This window comes from Cebus imitator, unplaced genomic scaffold (assembly GCF_001604975.1).
Source record: "Cebus imitator isolate Cc_AM_T3 unplaced genomic scaffold, Cebus_imitator-1.0 Scaffold18, whole genome shotgun sequence".
Lineage (NCBI taxonomy): Eukaryota > Metazoa > Chordata > Mammalia > Primates > Cebidae > Cebus > Cebus imitator.
The window spans coordinates 3,260,162-3,279,050 of record NW_016107333.1 but is presented as its reverse complement, the minus strand read 5'-3'; the positions used below and the strand labels follow the sequence as shown (position 1 = coordinate 3,279,050).

Sequence of the window (18,889 nt, the reverse complement as noted above, 5' to 3'; positions counted from 1 at the left end):
TTTAGTAGAGACGGGGTTTCACCATGTTGACCAGGATGGTCTCGATCTCTTGACCTTGTGATCCACCCGCCTCAGCCTCCCAAAGTGCTGGGATTACAGGCTTGAGCCACCACGCCCGGCCAGTGTTGTTGATTCTTAAGATGACAAGGGTCTCTGTCATCCAGGAGGTTACCATATTTCAGACAAATACAGATTGCGGCTGATCAAAAGGAACTGCACATCTCTTAGAGAGAGGTGTCACTGGGCTGCCTGGCTGTTCATGGTAGGTTTCAGTAAAGCAGTGACATGATCAGACTCTGGTAGTATAGTTATTTGGTGAAGGAAGACCAGTTCAGAGACTATTATGACAATCCAAGTCCTTATAAGAAAGGAAGGACTGTTTCACTGATATGAAAGTTTAATATATAAAATGTATTGTGGAGATAGATCCAAGCACTCTTGAATTGATGAGGGAAGGAAAAGAGCCAAAGAATTTTAGATTTTGAGCTTGAGTGACAAAGAGATATCAGTGCCATTTACAGAAATATAGACATTAGGAAGAGGATAGTTTGGGGAAGATGGGAAAAATTTATTTGTCTTTAGATTAATTTAGAGAGTTAATTAGATAATTGGCCTCTTAGGTCAGGGGAGAAGAATTTTAAGAAGTTGAGGACAGAGGTATGTCAGGACATGAGAGAATAGAAGAGCAGGAATGGAGGAAGGGCCACACTCCAGTGCTGGAGAGATCAGGGAGAAGAAGGAATAGAAAAAGTCCCCTGGATTTTGGCATGAAATTGTAGGTGACCTTTGAGAACAGGTGTGTATAGTAGGAGGCAGAGTTCAAAGGACTGGAGAGTGAATGTATTGAGGGACAGGCAGTGAATAGAAACTATACTGTTAACAGTAAAGGGAAGGGTAATGGGTAATATTATAGCTTGAGGAAATGGCCTCATTAAGGAAAGAAAGGCTAGTTTTTTTTGTTGTTTTTTTTTTTTTGAGACAGAGTTTCGATATTGTTGTCTAGGCCGGAGTGTAACTGGGCGTTTTTGGCTCACTGCAACCTCTGCCTCCCAGATTTAAGCAATTCTTCTGCCTCAGCCTCTCAAGTAGCTGGGATTACAGGCGCCCGCCACCATGCCTGGCTGAGGCGATCCGCCCGCCTTGGCCTCCCAAAGTGCTGAGATTATAGGCGTGAGCTATCAAACCTGGCCAGAAAAGGCTAGTTTTTAATATTTTTTTACATTCAAGGATGAGAATATGAACATGCTTATAGCTTGAAAGGAAGGAACCAGTAGAGAGGGGTCTGGCTAACACTGTAAGATGGGCAGTGGAACTTACAAGTAATAGAGGCAGTAGGATCAAGTCTAGTCTAGAGAAAGGAACTTCTAAGACAGAAGGAGAGAGTAGGTGAAGGTTTAGAGACATTTAGAGAGGAAAGGAGGGTAATTGAAGAATCTTATGAAAATTGTAATTCTGGTTCTTGGTAGTGTAATAGGGGATCCAAGACAATTCTTAAGAATTACCGGGCAGTCCAGCCGAGGTTAAGTATAGTGTCTATAGTGAAGTTAACTCACTCTGCTGGCTTTCTTCAAAAGTCCTTGGGATCTGGGAGCATAAGTAAAGAATTTAGTGTGGAGATTCACAGATATGGACGTTTGGAAGGAGAAGGTTCAACACAGCCATTTAATGTGCTGAAGGAGAGGGTATTTAGCTGTTAGATATGGGGGGCTTTGGCTTAGTTGGGAAGTAGATGAAGCCAGAAGGTTGCTAATGGGTTGGGAAAGCAGGGGGAGAGGTTGAGTGGGCCATAGTGACGGTAGAGCACTAGCTTAGGGAGGGAAGGGATAGGAGCCGCACAAGGGCACTTATGATTGGAGAGTGAATTTCAGACTTACAGCCCTGGAAAGCAGAGCACAGCTCAGATTCAAGTTTGTTTTCATGGATGGCCAAAGTTGTGAAGGCTAAGGAGCTTGTAGAATTCTGAGCCAGGTTGTTAGAAGGATCATCACTCATCAGGGGATGGAATTTTAAACAAGGATTGATGGAAGGAAAAGAGGAAAGGTGGGAGGAGTCTCTAAGAGTACAGTTATGTCATCCATATGGAAGAGGATTTCAAAACGTAAAGAGCATGTCAGGGTGAATAAAGATGGACAGTGATCTGGAAGGGAGGGGTGGGAGCAACAGCTCTGCCCCTGCCCCCTTTCTTGCCTATTTGAAGGGGAACAGAGACTGAATGTTTTCATTTACAGTGAAGACATGAAAGAGCAATTGTTGATGGTATAGGGAAGTTCTTTTGGCATTTGTTTTAACCTTGAACCATGTTTGCTTAATTGTATACTCTATATTGAACTGAGTCACAATATTCATCACTGAAAATTATCTTCAATTTCTTTTTTGCTTGTACCTTTATTTTTATTTTAAAATTAAGATTGACTTAGGTGCATTGGGGCTCATGCCTGTAATCTTAGCACTTTGGGAGCCTTAGGCAGGAGGATCACTTGAGCCCAGGAGTTCAAGAACAGCTTGGTCAACAGAGAGAGACCCCTGTCTCAAAAATAAAAAAAGTTAAGATTGGCCTTGTTAGTTTGATAATAGTTTCAAAAAATGAAACATCTGGTTTATTTCAGTTAGAAGAAAGACATGAAAAATTAAGGAGTGGCATGGCCCAGCAGATTGCTTATGAAATACACCTTGAGCAACAGAGTGAGGAGGAATTGCAGAAGAGAAGTTTTCCTGACCCAGTTACGGATTGCAAGCCACCGCCTCCTGCCCAGGAATTCCAGACAGCCCGCCTTTTCCTCTCACACTTTGGATTTTTGTCCTTAGAAGCATTGAAGGTAATTTTCGTGAACTTTTATGAATAAATATATTCACAAGTTAATGTGCAGCTGACAAGAACTAAAATATTTTTATGAGGATAGAAGCAAATTAAAAAAAAAAAAAAAAACTGGTTAAAATTTTACCCTGCATACAAATAAATGAAACTTTGTGCTGCTGTAGGTTATAGTTTGTGGTACAGGATAGGTCACCCCATGAATGCATTCAGAGTTCTTCTGTCTGCGGGGACTACTTTGATAATACATCTAACTTTGAATTTTCCTAGATAACGCAGGACCCATATTATACAGATAAATGAAATCTATACGTAATTAGAAAAAGAATGTTAAAAATCTTCCCTTAGTAAGTGTTATTACTAAAAATATAAGCTGCAATTTACTTTGCTCTTTCATGCCACGTTTAAAAAGGAATGAAGTTAATACTGTAGTATTTGTAAGCCAAGCACTTCTTAAGTTGTCCAGTTTGTGAGATCAAACTATCTGGCTTTATGTCCTGGAATCACTGCTTGCCAGCTAGGTGGTCTTTGGTCAGTTAGTTACCTTGTCTTAGTTCCTCATCATCTGTAAAGTGAGGATGATAAAAGTGTTCATCTCATTGATCATGTGAAGATTAAATGTGTTAACTTGTGGAAGATACTTGGTATAGTATTTAGCACAAAGTAAGCCAGGCTATAATATTGCCATTATTCTTAATTCCATTAGCCTTCAAACAATTTTACAGCCAGGTGCAGTGGCTCATGCCTATAATCCAGCACTTTGGGAGGCCAAGGCAGGAGGATCACTTGAAACCAGGAGTTCAAGACCAGCCTGGGCAACATAGCGAGATCCCATCTCTACAAAAAAATTGTTTTTAAAAATTAGTTGGGTGTGGTGGCATGCGTATAGTCCTAGTGTCTCAGGAGTCTGAGGCATGAGGATTGCTTGAGCCCAAGAGTTCCAGGTTACAGTGAGTTATGGTCACTCCACTCCACTCCAGTGTGGTTGACAGAGTGAGACCCTGTCTCTTGGAAAACAAAAAAATTTACAAGACAAGGGATGCTATTCCTGTTTTATGGATGTGGACATAGAGGCTCAAAAATGTGAAATAACTTGTTTGGAGGTGGACTTGGAGTCTATTGTAAGTCCTATTTGTTTTGAAAAGTACAACTGAAGATTGCCAAGCAAGAAGTTGCTTATTCTGTAAGTTGTCCCATGCGCTTACTCCCTAGGAACTACCTGGTTACAGGCCATTTAACTTTGTAGGAAAGTAGGGAGACATTGCTGTTTGATTTCATATTTCAGCATGTAGAGGGAAAATATTTTTCACTGTAGAAAATTGAGTTTGATGCAGCATATGAACATAAAAACTTAAAATGCAGAATAAAAGAGCAGAGAGAGGAAAATTGTAAGAACTATAGTGGTAAATATGGAAGGCAAAGAAAAAAGGCATAGCCTGCAAATGATTAGAGATATTTCTAGTGGAGAAAATTGAACAGAGTAGAAGCAGTAAATAAAAATATAATAAAAGAAAATTAATGCTTCCTATGGACTGCAGGGAGACAAGAAAGGCCCTAATAGCCTTGTCTCTGAGTTTATAGTTTTCCACTCTTGTTATCTATTCTAGTTGAAACTTTTAAGCTTTTGAGGAAGTAATTCTCATGCTTTCTCATCTGCATGAGAACATAGGAAAAAGGAAGTTACCTGGTTTATTTTATGAACCTTAGCATATTTCTAATAACTTAAACCTGATAGCTCATACATACAAAACTACAAACCAGTCTTACTTATGAATATATGTACAAAAGAATTAAAGGGAATGCTAAGCAAACTGAATTCTGAATTAATAGCATGTTAAGTGAATTGTCTACCATGATCAAGTAAGGTTTATGTCAGGAACTCAACAACTAATTATTGGGAAATATTAATAAAGCTATTAAGAAAATAATTTGTTCCTATTAGCAGGTCAGTCAATGAAACAGTAAGTTAGTATTTACTGGAAAATATATTCTGATTTTTAAAAAATACAAACTAAGCACTACTAGTGTAGGTTCTTACTTTAAAAGATTTCTGTAAATAACACAGGAGTAAACCAGAGGAATCTTTTGTTAAAATCAGAGGTAAGGGTTATCCACCTTGATGACTATTTAACAATGAGAATTTCTTAGCCAATGCAGTTTTTTAAACTTTCTAGTTTTAAATAATTATAGATTAGCAGAAAATTGCAAAATAAAGATATGACGACCTTCCCACGATGACAAATTCTTATATAATGACAGTACAGTATCAAAATGAGGAAAGTCAATGAAATGTTAAACTAAGAGGTAAAAATCATTGGAAATTAGAAGGCAGTTTGTAGGTAATATGACTCCTAGTTAGACAACCATAAGAAAATCAATAAAATATTTAAAATAAATGAGAGTTAAGATTGCCATACAAAAAAGTACAAAAATTAATGATTATGATATTCACTTAAAAATACAATGCAAAAATGCACCATTTACAGCTGTAATACTGACAAAAGTTACCTTAACAAACTATGTACAAGACCTAGAGGAGGAAACTTTTAAAAATTATTAAGAGATACAAAATATGTGTATGTTATATTCCTGGATTAGAAGATCATACAGAAGAACAAGCTGAGGAAATACCTTATTTAAAAAAAAAAAAAAAGATGAGGATATTCTGGCCTATAAGGTGTATTGCAGCATGCTTGAGGTCCACAATTCCTTATCCATGATTTCACAGTAAAAACTGAAAACTGGAAAATTTTTTATATATTTGTAGTAAATTCACTTAGTGGCAAAGTTGGACCTAAACTGACATAAGGCCATTTGCAATTTTATGTCACTTAGTGTGAATACACTTCGGTTTGACTGCAGAAATATTAATGTCTTTTATAGAATATTGCCATAAACCTTGCTAGGAATGTTATGTAATTGACTAGAAGACTAGGCTCACAATCCTTGCCAGTGTGAAAGACAATCATTCTTGCTTTCTCTGGAGGATGCTTTCCTAAAAGACACTGTGGTTAGCAAAACCTTGTTTGGCAAGATCAAGATCTCAAAGAAGATAGGGGTTTAAGAGGAAAACAAAACAAAAATGCATTTTTGAAAAATTTGTAGACTTAATTGTGTTAGAGAAGATTTAGGTTTTCAGAACAATTGGCAGAAAGGGTAGAGCTGTCATACACCTTCCCCACAGCCCAGTTTCCCGTTACCAACACCTTGCATTGATATGATGTATTTGTTATGATTGATGAACCTATGTTGGTGCGTTGCTGACTGAAGTTGGTGATTTATAATAGGGTTCACTCTGTGCTGTACAGGTCTCTGGGGTTTGACAAGTGTGTAATGACATGTGTCCATCATTACAGTGTTATACAAATTGTTTTACTGCCCTAAAAATCCACTTTACTCCACCTCTTCATCCCTCCCTCCTCACTCCCCACTCAACCCATATCAACCACTGGTCTTTGTACCGTTTCTCTATAGTTGTACCTTTTTCAGAATGTCATATATTTGGAATCATACAGTATGTAGTCCTGTCACACTGGCTTTTTTCACTTTTATCAATATGCATTTAAGGTTCCTTCATATGTCTTTTTGACTCGATGGTTTATTTCTCTTTATTGCTGAATAGTACTCCATTGTATGGATGTACCACAGTTGATTTATCCATTCACCTATTGAAAAACATCTTGGGGCCGGGCGCGGTGGCTCACGCCTGTAATCCCAGCACTTTGGGAGGCCGAGGCGGGTGGATCATGAGGTCAAGAGATCGAGACCATCCTGGTCAACATGGTGAAACCCGTCTCTACTAAAACTACAAAAAATTAGCTGGGCATGGTGGCACGTGCCTGTAATCCCAGCTACTCAGGCGGCTGAGGCAGGAGAATTGCCTGAACCCAGGAGGCGGAGGTTGCGGTGAGCCGAGATCGTGCCATTGCACTCCAGCCTGGGTAACAAGCGAAACTCCGTCTCAAAAAAAAAAAAAGAAAAACATCTTGGTTGCTTGTACATTTTGGTTATTATGAATAAAACTGCTGTAAACATTTGTGTGCATGCTTTTGTGTGGATGTATGTGGGAAAATACCAAGGTGTGCAGTTACTGCATTGCATGGTAAGCCTATGTTTGGCTTTGTAAGAAACGGCCAAACCGTCTTCCAAAGTAGCTAGACCATGAATGAGAAAAAACGTATATTAAAAGTAAGTTCTGGAAAGCACAATATTATAGAGAAAACAGGATTCAAATTTATATACACATATAATCTCAGTTGTCTTTAATTTTAAAAAAGGCAAATAAAAGAACTAAAAGGAAATATGTTAAATAATTTCTTGAAGATTATGGTTGTGTTTATTCCTACCATTCTGTATTTTTAAATTTAATTTTTATTAAACCATGAGCAAGTACTGTTTTTATAATTACAACAGTGAAAATAGGTAGTAATTGCTCCTTTCTACTTTTGGTGGCAGGAACCTCCAAATAGTCGTCTACCTCCTCACCTTATTGCACTTGATTCCACGATACCGGGGTTTTTTGATGACATTGGGTATCTGGATCTCTTGCCATGTCGTCCTTTTGACACAGTTTTTATTTTCTATATGAAGCCAGGTCAGAAAACGAACCAAGAGGTAAGAATTATGAAATTATTTTTTGGTAATTTTTTGTGCTATAAATTTATACATCTAAAGAAAATAAATGAGGCAAAATTAATATGGAGAGTTTGAGCCAAAATTGAGGACTGCAGCCTGGGAAATGCTGGAGAGTGCTTCCAGGAACAAAGGAGGGGCTCACGTGTTTAAAGATAAAAAGGGTGAGTCAGTAGAGCAGAACAAAAGTTTTTTAGGAATTCTCATTGGTTTACAGAAATAACATTGATTAGTGAGTGGATAAAAAATATTGAACTGTAGGGTATGAGCTATCATGTCAAGCACTGTTAGATTAGTTTATGAACTATTGGTGGCAAAATGACTGGCTTATTACCATGCTGAACCTCAGTAAAATTGGATTAATTATAGAGATTGGGAATCTGTTTTGAAGTAAGTCAGTGCATTGTTTGTATGAGAATAATGAAGCCACTTTTCTCCTACCTGTACAAGAAGAAGACATAAACCCTTGAGGCACTTCTTAACCCAGTTCAGTTTCCTTAGGTTTTTAGAAGCTGAGGGTGACTAGGAATCAAGGAATATTTCCTGAGACCTCCTTTGGAATGTCTCAGACCTGCCTTCCCTAGCCACAGGGTAGATTAAGATTAATTTCTGGCTGCCAGCAAGTGGCACGCAAGTTGCATTTGATTCACTTATTGCTTCTTGACTAAATTTTCAGAAATTGTTTATTTAAAAGTATTACTTCTAGGTGAAAATTTGAATTGCAATAACTAGAAGTGGTTGTTAAGTCAGTTTCTTGGCACTCATAAGAATATGAAGGGATATGGGTAAACTACATGGGTTCACGTCTAAAGAGACTGGTTTTGTGTTTAAGAGGTGATGACCTTGCAATGACTTGCAGTGGGTTTAGATGCAATGGATGTAGCTTCCTATATTTTGACTTTCACAGGCCTCTGTAGGATCTTGGCATAGATTAGCATTGTGTGAATGACATCAGTGATCTGTGGACTGGCTGCATCACAGTCATTTGGAGGAATTTTTAGAAATAGTGATTCCAGGATTCTGCCTTCACTGATTTTAGTGTAGAAGGTCTAGAGCAGGCGAAGAGAACCTTATTTTTAGGAGGTTTCCCAGATGATTTTGATATACCCTGCTCTCCAACCCTCCCCCTTTCGTTTTTAATTTGGAAAGGAATTCCTTGTTTTCCTTTCTTTAGAAGTGAATTTTTCAAGAGCAGCACTATTGCCATCTTGGGCCGGATAAGTTCTTTGTTGTGGGGACTGTCCTGTGTATTTTAGAATATTTAGCAGCATCTTTGGCCTCTACCACAAGATATTTGTAGTGTGCCTCACCAGTTATGACAACCAAAAATGTCTCCAAGTGTTGGATGTCCACTGAAGAGTAAAATCACCCCAGATGAGAATCACTGTTTTAGAATGAGGGACTCTTGGTGAGGCCTATCGAAAGCCCACACATTACATTAGTGCTTAGTGAAGAGGAGAGAACTTTCTGGTCACTTCATTTTTCCTGGAATTCTCTTCTTTGGCCTAAGAAAAGGATATTTTCATACCCATTTATTAATTACACATGTTTATTGAATTTTAGTAGGTTTTATAGCATTTTTCAAGATCTATAATTAAGTAATTGCATACCTGTGTAATATTTTTCACTAACCAGACAGTAAACTCTGTGAAGGCAGGGACACAGTGTCTGTTAGTAAACATGCCTCGTTCAGTAATTGTTTTGCCAGGAAGAGAGCTCAGAGCTTTACTTGCATTACTTCACAACCATTATTATTATCTCCACTTTATGAATTAAGAAACTGAGGCAGTGGGGTTAAAAAACTTGCCCAAGTCTCAGCCAATCCAAATCTGTCTAAATCAGAATGCATTTTTCTCTATAGCGATATATCCTTAAGTTTATGCTGAGCTTGGACATGATTTGTCAGAAGCTTCAAAGGCTAACCAATTTTTATGAAGATTTATTTTGATATGTTCTTTTGTTTCCTTCATTATAGCTGATGATTGGTATGTATTTCAGATTTTAAAGAATGTGGAGTCTTCCAGAACTGTTCAGCCCCATTTCCTAGAATTTTTGCTTTCCCTTGGCTGGTCAGTTGATGTGGGCAGACACCCTGGTTGGACTGGGCATGTTTCCACCAGTTGGTCTATTAATTGTTGTGATGATGGTGAAGGATCTCAACAAGGTAAAACTCACAATGTTTCATATGTCAATTGTCTCTTGTTTTGTTAGTCTTGATTATTTCCCCCCTTTACTATGATTTATAGTCTTGTTAAAAACACAAAACCAGCCTCGGTACAGTGGCTTATGCCTGTCTTTGGAAAGCCAAGGTGGGAAGATTGGCTGAGGCTGGGAGTTCAAGAGCAGCCTGGGCAACATAGCGAGGCACCATCTCTGCAAAAAATGGAAACATTTGCTAGGCTTGAGGGGGCATGCACTTGTAGTCCTACCTGCTCAGGAAGCTGAGGTGGGAAGATCACTTGGGGCCAGGAGCTGGAGCTATGATCATGCCACCGCATTCCAGCCTGGGTGACAGAGCAACTCCCTGTCTAAAAAGCAAAAAACCAAACAGACAAATAGAAGTACATAAAGGAAAATGATCCTTACCCTAATCCCAGTCCTGATAGGGTAACTTAATAATAGTTTATATATTCTTCTAGACATTTTCAGTGTGTATGAAAGATACATATACACGTAATGATAGAGTTAATTAACACAAAATGACTGGCTTATTACCATGCTGATAATTTCCTTTTTTGTAATATGAGTAAGATTCAGTTTTCTATACAAATGCTGTAATAAATATCGGTCATCCATACAAAACGATACAGCTTCCTAACAAGCATGTTTTGTCTAATAAGTAGTTTTCTATTAACCAGTCTGTTTTATCAACTGTGGCTGTCAAAAGAGTCACATTTAAAGGTTACATTCTTGGAATATTATACCAAAACCTTTGTGGTAAACAGCTAATCATCTCTGAGAATTTTTGCCCATTCTGAGAAACTAATCAGTATAACACATACCAGAGGAAGTATAAATTTAAACTTAAGACCTTTGCCCCAGCTGGCTAATGCTTTCTGTTCCTGGGTTCCTGAGGTCACTGGAAAATTAATATTACTTCTCTAAAGTGGTTAATGCCTATGTCCAGTGCACGTTTTTCATTTTGATAAGTATGTCAGTTGGATACTTATGGTTGCAAGTATCAGAAAACATGACCCAAACTGCCTTAGATTTTGAAGGTTATTTATTGCCCATGTAACTGAAAATTCCAGAGGTTAGTTAAGTTTTTGGTGTCATTTGATCAGCATTCCTGTTTTATTTCTTTCAACTTTCCTTTAGCTTTGCTCTCTGTATTTTGACTTTTCCCCAGCTTGGCTTCTCTAATAGCGCAGAAAGGCAATTCCAGACTTTACATCCACATACCACAGCAGCCTGAAGAGGATAGATTAGCTAGATCTCAGAACCCCCTCCTCCCCAAATCCAGAACTACATAGCAATTGGACTATCCCAAGCCTGTCCTTATGGCAAGAAAGATAGAATGACTCTGGTGGAGAGATACAGACAGGATAGAACTAGTATTGGATCAGTCCCACCTGCACATCTTGCCTGCTGCAGAACAGGGGTGAATAGAGTGGCTGTTGGGATAGTGACCACAGCGTCTGCTACAGCAGATATAAAGTGCCTGCCTGGAGTCCACACTAGGAGTCAGAAAACTAAAGCTCATTCCTGTTTTTGTAAATAAAGTTTTATTGGAACTCGATCACACTCCATTTTACACATTGTCTATGACAACAGCTTTCATGCTACAATGGCAGAATTGAGTAGCTGTGGCAAAGACCTTCCTACCACACCTAAAACATTAACTGTATGGTCCTTTACAGAAAAAGTTTGCTAACCTCTGGTTTAAGCTTTCTATTTGCCGTACCTTCACCAGCATTAAGTATCTTCCAGATTTTTAGGTGAGAAATTTTTAACTTTCAATAATGGTTGAGCATATCTTATCATATTTTTATTTCCTGAGAAGTACTGGCTCATTTCCCTGCCCAATTTTGGTCAGATTGTTGGTCTTTTATGTATTACTGGTAGGACACTGAGTTCATTTTAATTGAGAACTATATAGCTCTCATGAGCATTTCTTTTGTTTATTCAGTCTTCCTAGCCTAGAGCAGATACTATTACCAAAACTGCCTGTACGTTTTTATACAATGTCACTGACCATTGAGGAAGGTGGAGCATAGGCCAATATGAGGAGCCATAGAGAGAGACCAGGGATAGAAATGCCTTGAAAGCAAGAGTCCAGAGACCACATGCACATGGGCACTCTCTCTCTCCTCCCTCTCTCTCCCTTCCCCTCCCCTTCACCTTCCTCCTGCTGCTTCTGCTGCTGCTGCTGCTGCTGCTGCTGCTTCTTTCTTCTTTCTCCTTTCTTCCCTCTTCTCTCTCTCTGCCTCTGCCTCTGCCTGCTTGCCTCTCTGGCCCAGCTCCCTTCTGAGGGACTGGGCTGGTCTTCCTTTTGATTATTTATCTACCTGATCCAAAGGACTGGTCCCTTAATCTGCCTCATAAATTAAAAGCCCTGCTAATCAGAAATGGTCTGATATATAGCTGTTTCAGAAATGATGAAATTAAGATTTTTTGATTTAAAAATAAAGACATTTAATAAGCATTATATTTTCTTTCACACTAATTGCTTCTTGTTGGAAACATATGTTTTATTTATCACTTTATTAGCCAGTTAACATTTCATGTAGCAAGATGATACTGGTTTTTTTCTACTTTTTGAAGCAGTAATGTAGTTTCTTTTTCCTAGAAGAAGTGATTCCCTCTGAAGATATTGGAGCTAGCATTTTCAATGGACAGAAGAAGGTGCTGTATTATGCTGATGCCCTTACGGAAATAGCTTTTGTGGTTCCTTCTCCTGTGGAGTCCTTAAGTAAGAGCATTTTCTGCATGGTCCTATTTTAGGATCTATTTTTATATTCCTGGGTTGTGGGATATTACTGCATTGGAAGAGATTTTGAAGTGATCTGAGGCATTCTCTAGCTTCTAAGGCATTATAACAGATTATGCAGAAGTACAAGATATCTTCTCTTAAGTTTCTTACAGAAAGTAGTTAAAGACAAGCAAACTGACCCTCTAATAATCTTTAAATAGTGAAGGAATCCCACTTCAACCCATATTTTGCATTCTTTAATTAGTTTAATCAATACATAGTCTTATTTTCCAGTTCATTTCTTTCTCCAATTACGAGTGATCCCCCACCTACTCTCTATTTCCATATGAGAGCCTTTGCATGGAACCACATAGAATCCTACAACTTAGAAGGATCTCATGATAGCATCTGGCCATTCTTCTAACACTGAGCAAGAGAAACTTTTAAGTAGCCTAGAAAAGATGGTGGTCAAGAATTTGCTTTTTAAGGATTGGGAGTGATTATTACTTCTTAGTCTGAACTCACAGTTTTGTTTTGCCCAGAACCTTTGCTTTTTGCAAATTAAGGCTGTTTCTTCATGTCTGACCAAGCAGGTGGTCAGGCAGTAGGTAGAAAACTTCAGCTTCTTCTTTGAGATCATTTGTAGGATGGAATACAATACATCAGGATTTCACAGTCTCATCTCCAGACTAATGACTTTTGTTGTGCCCTACCTTGGTAGCTTCCTAACCTTTGTACTTTGACCCTTGATTTCTCACTCTAGGCCCCTCCCTGTCTTACTCTCTGGGGCCAGCTGTATCCCTGGAAGGTTGGACCTTCCATGGTTTAGATTTGTATTATAGCAGCTACTGGGCTTCCTGTCAAAGTTTTGGTTTACTACTATAATTCCAGAAGCCAGAACCTGTCCTTCCTCTTTGAGGACATACCTGCCTGGTTTCTCTGGCCTAGCCTGTTAGTACCAGACAAGTCCTCCCAGAGCTAGAGCCTTGTCCTTTCACTGTAGCTCCTGCAATTGGGTCTTTGTCTTCTGTTGTGAAACATCCCCTATGCCAAATGTGCCCACTCCAGCACCAGTTCAGCTTCCTCCTATTTCTGATACTTGGGGTTTGGTGTTTTTTGTTTTTGTTTTTGGATGGGGTAGAGGATAACTTCCTGTGTGCTTATCTCCAACCAGATTGCTGTTAATCACAGAAACTCGGTCTGCTGTAGCTTCTGGATGTCTCAGTGCCTATTTGGCACAATGCTACGTGATTGAATGTGTAATCAAAATATTTCAGAGAGTAATAATGGCATTTATTACATTCCACATCTGAAAAGTCAAATATTTTCTAGTCTTATTTTAGTTATCTGTAGAGCAGGAGCTGGCAAACTATAGTGGCACAAGCCAAATGCAGCCAAGAATGGATTTTACATTCTTAAAGGGTTACAAATAAAATACAAAGAAGAATATGCAAGAGATCTGTATGGCCAGCAAAGCCTAAAATACTGAAGTTCATCAGCTCTTGCTCTAGAAGCAATGCTTTAAGTGACTTAAGTGAGACTGGTGAGCATAATTAGTTTTAACACTCTTGCTCCAAATAAGTGATATGTATTATAGTTGCTTTTTTCATTTACCCTGTAGCTGATTCATTGGAAAGTAACATCTCAGACCAAGATAGTGATTCAAATATGGATCTTATGCCAGGAATTCTGAAACAGCCATCCCTGACACTTGAGCTTTTCCCCAATCATACAGACAATCTTAATTCCTCACAGAGGGTAAGTTACTTTGCTGATATGTCTCCAAAATTTTGTAGTGGAATGGGGGTAATTAAAGAATCTTGCCTGGAAAGCTTTTAACTTTAACCCAGAGAGTAATTATATTAGAGTACTGATTCCTTAGTAACGTAATTTTTTAAAATAAAATTCTCACAATTTTTTCTCTTTTTCAGCCTGCAACAAATAGTTCATTCTGAGACAACCTTTGTAGTTTCTCTTGATTTCACCATTCTGGTCCCGTCTCTCTCACCTGTTCCTTTTTAAGCCTAGGTTTAAAATTTGTCCCTGAATATCCGCTAAAGTTATTGTAGTAACTACGTGGTTTTTTTGTCTTTAATCTTATAATGTTCATCTTAAACAAGTCTGACCATATAAAAATAGGAACATTTTGGAGAATAACTCAGTATGTGGATAGATATTCTGAGTGAGGAACACAGCTTCTGCTACAAGAAGAGCTTTTTGCTTATATCTTTTTTCTGACCTTATCGACTGTTACTTCTTTATCTGTGGTTTACCCTCATGTTGTCTCTTCATCTTTACTGAAAAGGATACCCATAAGTGATAGCAAAAGTACAGGATCAGGTCAGAAGTGTAGGAAGATTGACTTAGAACAAATCATAACAAAGACGGAAGTGTCAGCTTGATTAAAGGTGTTCCTCCATTGTGCAGGATTTTAGGTTGGCTTTCTTCCAAAGTGAAAATTATTTTTAATGTAAGTATATGCCTCAAAGAGAATACAGGGAAGTTTTTACCTTTAAAATTGATTTAGGAAAAAAATGCCAGGTGGTGTAATAGTCCCTGGAGTAGACTGATTTGAAAATTAGGAGTTTTTAAAAGGTTTGTACAAAATACAGTTTAGAGATGAGCAGTCAGTATTGCATGGCAATGCAATATTTTAGCTAAATCTAATACTTAAAAATTTTTTTTATTTGAGATTTGTTTGTGGACAGATCTAGTATTCAGTGATTAGCTGCCTTTATACTCATTTTCTGAATGACAGCATAGTTATTCCTCAGAATCCAGATAAAAGACCATGTTTTTATTTCTCACTTATACTATAGTTTTCAGACACTTAACAAACTAAAAAAGAGAAAAAAGAAAAATCATATGGTTATCTCAGTAGATTGGGGAAAAAGTAGTTGACAAAAATTCAATACTCGTTTATGAGAAAAGTTCTCAGCCAACTATGAATAGAACTTTCTCAAGTGGATACAGAGCATCTACTTAAAACCTATAGCTTAGGATTATACTTACACATTATACATTATTCTTGAATGCTTTTCTTCTGAGATGGAGGACCAGGCAAGGATGTCTGTTTTCACCACTTCCATTCAACATGGTAGAGGAGGGCCTACACAGAGAAATAAGACAAAAGGAGCTACAGTACATAAAGATTAGAAACAAAGAGGTGAAACTGTATGTATTTGCAGATGACATGATCATGTAAGTAGAAAACCCTGAGGAATCTTTTTTTCAAATCCGCTAGAACTGTTGAGGTGAGTTTAGCAAGATTGTAGGAAAAAAGTCAGGGTGTTGGGTAAAATTTTAAGATAATCCCCCGTGACCTTTGCCTGTGTATAATGTCCTCTCCTGTGACTATGATAAGATATCCACGATTATGGTACATTATTTGGCAAAGGAATTCTGTGGGTTTAATTAGGTCATTTTGACTTAATCAAAAGGGAGATTTTCCAGGTAGACCTGACCTAATCACAGGAGCTCTTTAAGTCTTGGGTTAGAGGTCAGAGATGGAAGAAGTCAGAAAGTCAAAGCTGATTAGGAGTTTTGATGCTAAGAAAGTAGTCTGTGAATGTGGCCCGAGGTCTGTCACTAGTTTGGGAGAAATCTCTTGCTCCTGCCATTTTCTGTGACTGTCAGAGTAGATAAAAGCATCTGGGGACTCGTCATGGAGTCTGGTCATCTGGTAAAGACATGTTTATTTCTGTGCTAATAAAGCAGTTTTAATTTTAAAATTCACCTAAAGTATGAGATTCTCCCCTCTGTACACATAAGTTCTGATTAGGACTTTAGCCTAAACTTAGCTCTGCTAAGAGGTGCAGCTCAGAGTTCCAGTTTGCTAAAGGAGAGCCGCATAGTCCTGTGGGCCTTATAGTGAAACTTTGAGTTGATTAGGATGGCGGGAAGCCAGAAGCACACTGCATGGTAACAAAGGCCTGAACAACTCTATTTTTCTTTCTACTGACGAGAAAAAGGAATTAGGCATAGATTGCAGTAGAAGACATTTAGTCTGGGAACTAGGAATAACTTGCTTAAGGGACATTTTAGAGATTAGGATCCCCAGGCAAGTGGTGATGTTGCTGTGATGGGGAAGCATACGGCTCTCTGGCCCTAGTAGAGACAGACTCAGATCCTTTAAGCCCTCATTAAGATACTGTGTGTAAATTTTGTTTTTATTAATGCAAATTATAATTATTCAGTATTCCTTTCATTTTTTTCCTTTGACAATTTTAAGCCTTCATTTTCTTGTCCTAGGTTAAGACTGATGAACAGGAGCCAAAGAAGAGCTTTGTTGCAAATGTATACACTTTTTCCTAAAGTGATTTTTCCATGACCTGATACTTGTATCACTGAGCATCTTGATAAATGAATGACTGGGTGGTTTTATTAAGCCAGTTTTGTTGTTGTTGTTGTTGTTGTTATTTTTTCCCGCTCTCCGTCTTCCTTTCCATACAGCTCAGTCCCAGTTCCAGATTGAGGAAGCTGCCTCAGGGTCGCCCTGTTCCTCCCCTTGGACCTGAGACAAGAGTTTCTGTAGTCTGGGTGGAGCGCTATGATGATATAGGTACTGTATGAGGACTCTGTCCATAAATAAAATGACAATGACTTGTTAAATGTCTACAGGAATGGGCACATAAGCATGGTGTGGTGGCCAGGAGCTAGTCCTGGAGCTCAGCAAGCCTGGGTTTGCCCCCAGCTCCAACCACTCAGTTTCTTTAAGCCTTAGATTACTCCTCTGTTAAATCCTGGTACTTTTTTCATAGTTGTGAAGATTTGATGAGACTAATAGATACAAAGCTTTTGGCTATTCATGTTGGCATCACAATCAGTGGTTTGTTGCCAATTGGTCTCAGTCATCCCAGGACCTTTGGAAAGGGGAAGGGCAAGCACTTCACTTACCCCCTCTTCACCTTCTGCCTTGTTTTAGTATAAAGCTTAATTTGTCCTTAAGAATTATGCTCTGGGTAAGTTTTTTATGATTTTTACGTAGGCAACGTTAGAGCATTAGAAATGTATACTTTGTGTAGAATCCCATACAGCCCAGAGTTTGTGGGAAAGTGTGATAGTTACTTTTTAACCAAGCCCTCAAAGACCACAGAACATATTTTTCTAAAAACTCTTTGCTTTAGATGAAATTAGCTAAAAAATGTCTTGAAGGAGAATTTTTTAATTTGTAGAAACTAATTAAGATGATATTTCAGGACAGTACAGTCCTATTTGCCACTCATTTACATAAAGAGATTAGAAAATTAGTTTTCCTATTATCTGTTTGGGAAAATGGGGGAGATATTAATTGTAATGCTGTCATTTTCTTCCAGAAAACTTTCCCCTCTCAGAGCTGATGACAGAGATCAGTACTGGTGTGGAAACTACTGCAAATAGTAGCACTTCACTGAGGTACACTCTTATTTGCTTGAAGTTTATCAGCATGTCTTTATTTTAATATATTGATTGTAGCTTAACAAATAATTATGAAAGAGTTGTAGACAATTAGAAATAAAAATAGAGAAAAATGATCAAAGAAAGTAGTTTGTAATGTACAAAGTTATCAAATTATTATAGCATGGATTTTTTAAAGCTACTTTATTTAGGTGTGACTGATGGACATGTTAAAAGCTGTACATATTTAATGTATACAACTTGATGAGTTTTGAGATAAGTATATATCCATGAAACCATCACAACAGTCTATTCCATGAACATGTCTATCATCTCCAAAGTTTCCTCCTGCCCACTTCATTCATTATTACTTTGTGATAAGAACACTTAACATAAGATCTACCCTCTTAGCAAATTTGTAAGTACACAATACTGTATTATTAGCTATAGCCACTATGCTGTACTGTTGATCTCTAGAACTTATCTTGCATAACTGAAACTTTATATCGTTTGGCTAATACCTCCTCATTTTTCCCTCCTTCCAGTTCGTGACAGCTAGCATTCTACTCTCAGCTTCTCTAACTATTTTAGATTCATCATATAAGTGATATCATATGAAATTTGTCTTTTTGTGCCTGCCTTATACTTAGCATAAGGTACTCTAGACTCATCCATGTTGTCACAAATGGTAGGATTTCCATTTTAAGACTGAATAATATTTCATTGTATGTGTACACCACATTTTCCTCATCTGTTCGTCCATTGATGGATGTTTAGGTTGCTTCCATGGCTTAGCTGTTGTGATAATGCTGCAGTGAAAATGCCAGTGCCGCCATCTCTTTGAGATCCTGGCTTTAGTTGATCTGGATATATACCCTGAAGTGGGATTGCTGGATCGTATGGACATTCTATTTTTAATTTTTTGAGGAACACTACTGTTTTCCACAGTGGCTGCACCAGTTTATATTTCCACCAACAGCATATGAGGGGATTCCCTTTTCTCCACATTCTCGCCAACACTTGTTTTCTTTTGTTTTTTTTTTTTGAAAATGGCCATCCTACCTGGGATGAGTGCCATCTCATCAAGATTTTGATTTGCATTTCCCTGATGATTAGTGACATTGGGTGCTTTAGCAAGATTTTTTTTTTTTTTTTTT

At 38.1% G+C, this 18,889-nt stretch overlaps 1 protein-coding gene across 1 annotated transcript in view; it reads left to right on the top strand.

Annotated features, from left to right (window-relative positions):
* RALGAPB (Ral GTPase activating protein non-catalytic subunit beta) overlaps positions 1-18,889 on the top strand; it is a 102,162-nt gene that overhangs the window by 75,633 nt on the left and 7,640 nt on the right. Inside the window, exons 22-28 of the mRNA XM_037734420.1 lie at positions 2,520-2,816; positions 7,268-7,426; positions 9,443-9,608; positions 12,234-12,356; positions 13,978-14,114; positions 16,809-16,917; positions 17,672-17,750. Of these exons, the coding sequence (XP_037590348.1) occupies positions 2,520-2,816; positions 7,268-7,426; positions 9,443-9,608; positions 12,234-12,356; positions 13,978-14,114; positions 16,809-16,917; positions 17,672-17,750 (1,070 nt within the window). The remainder of the gene's footprint in view (positions 1-2,519; positions 2,817-7,267; positions 7,427-9,442; positions 9,609-12,233; positions 12,357-13,977; positions 14,115-16,808; positions 16,918-17,671; positions 17,751-18,889) is intronic.